The sequence below is a fragment of the Raphanus sativus genome, chromosome 2 (assembly GCF_000801105.2).
Source record: "Raphanus sativus cultivar WK10039 chromosome 2, ASM80110v3, whole genome shotgun sequence".
NCBI classification, from domain to species: domain Eukaryota; kingdom Viridiplantae; phylum Streptophyta; class Magnoliopsida; order Brassicales; family Brassicaceae; genus Raphanus; species Raphanus sativus.
The window spans coordinates 5,640,742-5,647,694 of record NC_079512.1 but is presented as its reverse complement, the minus strand read 5'-3'; the positions used below and the strand labels follow the sequence as shown (position 1 = coordinate 5,647,694).

Below are 6,953 nucleotides of genomic sequence, written 5' to 3'. Positions count from 1 at the left end.
AGAAAAACAAGAAAGGAAAGTAAAAGTAGGACCATGTTCAGATTTGAGAATATAATATATAACGGTAATAAAATTGCAAACACAGAGAAAATAGGTATGCACATACGGTATGTGTCCATTAAGATAGATGATGTCCAACCAAAAGCAAAGTGTACACAACCTCTTTTTTGGTCTGATCTTATTGCCTAATAGATCGAAGAAAAAGTAACACGGCACTATAAAAGGCAATGTATATAAAAAAGTGGTGTGAAATGGGGATATGATCGAAGAACACGACAGTTAATAATGAAAAATTTGAAGAAAGAAAAAATGAAAAGAAAGAGGAAAGGGTCAAGAGAGCATATATTCCCTTCTCCAACAGAGCCCCACTCATGTTTCCAGATATGGAGTGAGAGAAGAAAGAAAAAGAATAACATCAACCACTCCAAGCTTTGTATATAAATCCTCCATATCTTTGCCAACAAACCCAACAATCTTTGAAAACAAATAACTCTTTAGTTTTTTTTTATTTATATCTCTTGCGTGGTTGTTCTTAATTGTATACTCTAGAGAGAGATTTATATGTGTTTATATATCAATGGAGAGCAACACTAATAATGATAATAATCTCAAGACAAAGGTGAGTCTTGTGTTGTCAACAGATACTAAGCCCAGACTCAAATGGACTTGTGAGCTTCATCACAGATTCATCGAAGCCGTTAATCAACTCGGTGGACCTAACAGTATATGTTCTGTGTTTTTCCTTCTTTTAATTCTAGTCTTTTCTCATTAACTATATTTTTTGATGATTTCTTTTTCGTTTGTGTGTTGCAGAAGCAACACCTAAGGGTTTGATGAAGGCTATGGAGATCCCTGGGCTTACCTTGTATCACCTCAAGAGCCATTTACAGGTAATTAATGTTCATCAGAATTTTTGATTGGATCAGTGGCTTTAGTTTTTAGATTCTTAAAGATCAAATTTTGATGCTTTTATATTGATCATCTTTCTGCAGAAATATCGGCTAGGGAAGAGCCTAAAATTCGATGATAACAAGCTAGAAGGTTTAAGAATCTTTTTTATTTTCTAAATTTTTTCCATTTATTATAACAATTGATCATGAATCTTGAATTTGAACTATGATCTGACCTAATAGGGTTAATTAAACTTTATATATTATTTCTTCTTATTTATGATTTACTTGTTGGTCTAGCAGTTTCCTCAGCTTCAGAAACCCAAGAAGCTGAGAGTAAAAACGATTCTAGAGATTTTAGAGGCGATGCCAACGAAGAAAACAACGATTCAGCTAACGAGTAATTAATAATCAGATCATCAGAACAGTAATATCTTCCATATGTATATTATTTCAATAAATTGAAAATTAATTGATTGTTTTATTTCCAAACAGAGGCTTGAAAATCACGGAGGCTCTACAACTGCAAATGGAAGTTCAGAAGAAACTTCATGAACAAATCGAGGTAATAAACATCAATAAGATCTCCTAATTATGCCAAAGAAATAAATATCTCTTTGGGATCTTAAAATGATTTGGTTTCAGGTTCAGAGGCATTTGCAAGTAAAGATTGAGGCACAAGGAAAGTATTTACAGTCAGTTTTGATGAAAGCTCAACAAACTCTCGCTGGCTACACATCTTCCACTCTTGGCATGGAATTTGCTAGAAGCGAGCTCTCTAGATTAGCTTCAATGGTGAATCCGAGTTCTTCCTTCTCAGAGCTAACGCAAATGGAAGATTACGAAGAAGAAGGATTCTTGTGGTGCAAGAAACCAGAAAACAGAGGAGTTGGACAGCCAAGACGTTCAGTTGAGAGCTCGTTGACATCTTCAGAGAGCTCAGAGACAAAACTGAATAATAATAACGACGAGAGGAAATCGATGGAGCTTCCATTGATGGAGATCAAATCAGAAGTGATGATGGAGAAGCAAAAGAAGAGAAGCTTAAACGACGTCCTTTGTGTGGAACATCAGCCTCTTAAGAAAAGAGATTTTGGAGTTGACGATGATGATGAGCAGCACTTGAGGTTGAGTTTGAATAGTTACAAGAAAAACATGGGGACATGTCCGAACATAGGACTATGGTTCGAGTGAGAAAAAAAATCAGTTTATTAAGATATATAAATATTTTAATAAAATCCAATATACAAATATGCGTAGATTTCCATAGATGATATAAAGTCAGGGTGAAGAACGCATGGGAATATTCTACATGAGTCGACATATTTTATAATGTAGAAAAATGTGTGATATGTCATATGTGTGTATAGTTTAGGTGGGGAGGCTTGTGGATGTGGTAAAGGCGGGAACTTTTTATGATCAATGAAAGTAGCAAAATGATTAGAGTAGAGTGAGCTTTTATTATTATGTCCCGACCTTGATAAGCATGTTGGCTTCTCAGTGGTTATTTTATGACAAGACAAACCATATTTACTTGAGGTCTCAAAAACAAATTCGAATACCTTAATTATGAATGTTTAAGTTTTCTTCGGAAACCCCATGTGAAGGTGGTAATCAATGATTTTAAATTCGACCCGGACATTAAACCAGATTACTTTCCAGATTACTGAGTTATTAAATAAACCATATGGCAAACCGCATGTTAATAAATAAATTAAATATAATAATATATTGAAAATATAAAAACTTTTTATGTTTTAAAAATATTAAGAAAATTATTTAATTTTAGTTTTCTTTATTTTATTTTGTTTAACATGCAAAGTATCAAAAAATAATTTAAACTATTTAACATTTTCTGTAACGAGTTAAGAGTTATGATATATAAGAAAAAACTAAGATTTGAATCAATAAATATTGAAATATCTAATGTGAATAATAAAATTAATTTTTAAATTTAAAATAAACCAAAAGTAAAATATCAAAATATAGCAGATTGCTGAAAAGTAAAATATACTAATACTAAATCACATTAGCTAATTTCAGTTTTTCTATCATTGTTCTCTTTATTTTTTTCAGATGGTATAGTAAATTTTTTATCAAAATCTAAAACTACAAATATTATCTATTAAATCAGAAGTCGTGGTTTTTTTCATGTGTGATCTTTTAATTTGGATCATTCCTTAAAAAATTGTTTCAATTAATTGGTGTATAAACATTTAAATTAATTAAAATATAAATACATAGTCCATTTTGTTTCACTTCTTTCATGTGTGATCTTTTCATATTTTTTTCTCTTTTTCATATCTTTTTATTTACAATATAAATACATAGTCTATTTTTTCATTACAATTAACCTTTTAAGTAATTTCGTTTTTATTTAAAATAAATGTATATTTCATTTTTCACTTAAAAAGAAATTTTAAATATTTAGTTTTCATGTTTATTTTAAAACTAAATTTATATTTCATTTTAACTAAACAAACTTTTAAAATATTTAATTAATTTTGTAATTATAACTAAACTCATGTACAATTTTGTACTAAACTGTGATATTAATTTAATATAATACTCATCCCTAGTTGACATCATTTTACTTTTAAATTCACAAAAACTTATCGTTAATAATTTTTACTCACAGTTGATAAATTGATGTCATCACGTTTTCTCAACTAAATTAAAACTTTCTAACACTTATAAAGTTGTAAAACTATTATCCAGTTTTGAAAAGTCAGATATGTTTTTGAAAAAAGTCAAGAAAAACCATTTGTAGACTACTTTTTAGGACTTTGTAGCATAAACTATTTCTATTAATATATCGAACATAATAGCAAATTAAAAGTTACCCTAAGATGGCATCAAATCATTTTTTTCGTTTAGTCATGAACAGTCTCATCTCGACCTCCGCCTTTAAAAAATAACTAGATAGCGATCCGTGCGTCCGCACGGATGTATATTCTACATAATTATATGTTTTTGTCTGTTGTAAAAATATTCTTTTTCATAGGTTATTGAGTTTTGATATTGGTGTATATTGTTCATTTTAGTTAGTATCCACTTTTAAACTAAAACATTGTATTATTTTTTGTATTTTTCATTGGACTTGATAACAAAAACTTTATTGTGTAAAATATTAGAGTATTTAGTTTAGATATTGTGTGTTTTTATAAAATTATAAAATAAAGTTAATGATTAAGATTATATTTAAAAGTTATAATATGTACTTAATGAAAAAAATTTAGACAACAACAATATAAACTATTGGAAAGTAACCCAAAAAACATTTTAAAAATATAGATCTCTGGCAATTATATATAGCAAGTCCAAGTTAATGAACTGAATTGGGCCATTTTGTTATGATTTAAAAATTGGTAGATCATATTTAACCAAAACAATAGTGAACTTAAACATTGGAATTGTAATGTTATGGTTTAGTAATGGTTTTGTAATTGTATGCTTTAGTAACTATAAACAAAGATAGGTAGGAAAGTGATATGATGTGGTTTATAATTGGTTTGTCATTTTACGGTCTAGTAATAACACACACGTTAATGCCAGAACGTGATTGTGCATTGAGTTGATAGAAAGCTGTGTATTTATATGCAAGTAGATGACGTTTAGTTAGGAAATATATTTAATATTGTATTTAATTAGGCTAAATTTATGGGAGATAAGAGAGCATATACAGTAGAATATTCCTTTAAATTAAATATATTCCTTTTTAAAAATATTAGAATTCAGTATTCCATATATACAGAATTTGTTAGGAAATATATTTAATATTGTATTTAATTCCGTATTATTGAATGCAATTTAAACAAAGATCTGTATAATACAAAATATTAACTCCAACACGAGATTTGTTCATATACATGAATAAAATATTTGATTTTTAATTGGTTGACAATGATCTCGCAATACTGTATATAGTTTAGAAATTTGAGATTTTTTCTTGGGTTCACTCCCTAGGGTGAACATTTAGGTTCACCAACCAATAGAAAATTGTCATTTTAAATCTAATATCTTTTAATTAAGGAAACAAAATAACTTGTCAAATTATATTATGCTTTTAAAATAAATAAAAATAATAAATAAATAAAAATAACAATAGTTCTCAAAAAAGATTATTTAAAAAAATATTTATTTATAAGATTTAGAATTTAGTGTTTAAAATTTATAGTTTAGAATTTATTTAAATGTTTAGTGTTTTTCCAAGGGTTAGGGTTTATCCAAGGGTTAGGGTTTATCCAAGGGTTTAGGGTTTATCCAAGGGTTTAGGGTTTAGGATTAGATTTTAGGGTTTAGTGTTTTGTTGACAACATGTTTAGTGTTTTTCCAAGGGTTTAGGGTTTACGCAAGGATTTAGGGTTTACGCAAGGATTTAGGGTTTAGGATTAGAGTTTAGGGTTTAGTTTTAGAGTTTAGGGTTTAATGTTTTGTTGACAACATTAATTTTTTTAATTCGTTTTTATATACTATTATTATTTATTTTAAAATTTTATTTTGAAAAAAATAATATAATATGACAAGTTATTTGTTTTCTTAATTAAAAGATACTAAATCTAAAATGACAATTTTCTATTGGTTGGTGAACCTAAAGGTTCACCCTAAGGTTCACCCTATGGGGTAAACCCTAGAATAACTCGAAATTTGATTGTGCAAACTTTAGCTTGTCAGCTTAAACATTTAATACTTTTGTTTACTTTCAAATTTTCTTTGTAGGTAAGAAATGAAAGATTAAAAAAAAATGGTTGGTTACTTAACCGAATGCTCGTAATACATAATGACCGAAACATGACCAGCTGACTATCTTCTCAGATTATGTTTTACGAAAACCATAGTAGTAATATACATATAGAAAATTGCATTAATATCATAATTTATGTGAATTAATATTATATATAATATATTGTTTCGGGTTCAATTTGTTTCCGGTTCATTTTGTTTCCGGTATCATATACCGATATGCGTGTATTGACTAAGAAGTCAATATCTGATTTTAATTCTAAGATATGATAATATGCCGGCCCAAATAGATATTGTAAATCGTTTTAATGGGTTTCGATGAAATGTAATAATCAAAGTCTGGCAGAAATTAATGTTGGATTGTTCAAATAGAGTGGCATGAGTTGGTAATTATTGAGGAAAACTCAGGGTCAAATCTTATTTGTACTTCAGTTTTAATAGATTAGATGAGAAACGCACACCGACGGGGAAATGAACTCATACATGTATAATGTATTCTGTGCAAAAATGTTATAGAAGAAATTAGAAAACAAAAAGAGTTCTTTGTCGTAATGTTTCCTTCTTTTTTTGTTTTTACTTTACACCCATGGTAAGTCGAAACTTACGAGAACATTTCTAAGCAAGAAAAACTAACGAGAACAGGTAAAGTGACAACCTAAATGAGAAAAGGTTCGTACTTGATTCATGTGACCATATAAACAATTCAATATGGTCATCCAACATTTCAGAAAATATAAATTGAAATTATTGACGATTTTTTCATTGTACCATGAAGCATATGTGTTTCTAACCCGTGATATCTATATAGCCAAAATCTTGTTTTGTCTGAACTCAGGTATTTTCCTTCCCATTGTTCTAAGTAATAATGTGAAAAGGTTCTTGGTATCTCTTCAAAGTCATGTAATGTACATTATGGCTCTGATATATGCAGTGTTACGGTCAGGTGGGGTCAAACCATCTAAGAAGAAAATTGGTGAAGATTTTGTTAGCTAATGTCTATCATTGTTTAAAATAGAAAGATAACAGATGAGTTTTCGGAAATGAAACGCTAAATCTATTTTTACTGATCAAACATGTTTAGTATTAGAAATATAACGTTAGAAAGCTTCTCCTTAGTCTTTTCCTAGTTCAGTAAAGATATTTGTTAAGTTTGTTGGACTTCTGATTTAAAACTAATTAGCGATAAATACCGGATTATTAGGTTAGGGTGTCTGTCCGCTCTAATACCATGTTAGTTTACTGGCCTTCTAATTTAGAACTAATTGGCGGTAAATGGAATGGTCCAATCTCTTATTTATTACATAAGTCTTTTTCATATTT

General features: G+C 28.8%; 1 protein-coding gene across 2 annotated transcripts; it reads left to right on the top strand.

Moving 5' to 3' along the window:
• Nucleotides 1-245: 245 nt before the first annotated feature.
• LOC108822453 (myb family transcription factor PHL8) lies at nt 246-2,141 on the top strand. Of its 2 annotated transcripts, none has more exons than XM_018595534.2 (6): nt 246-722; nt 814-890; nt 993-1,041; nt 1,194-1,290; nt 1,386-1,455; nt 1,536-2,141. In XM_018595534.2, exons 1-6 carry the CDS (start codon nt 578-580, stop codon nt 2,082-2,084), a joined length of 987 nt encoding a protein of 328 aa, XP_018451036.1. In that variant the 5' UTR covers nt 246-577; the 3' UTR covers nt 2,085-2,141. The 2 variants fall into 2 exon arrangements, with proteins under 2 accessions (XP_018451036.1, XP_018451046.1); XM_018595544.2 differs by having other exon boundaries at nt 588-728.
• The last annotated feature ends 4,812 nt before the right edge of the window (nt 2,142-6,953 follow it).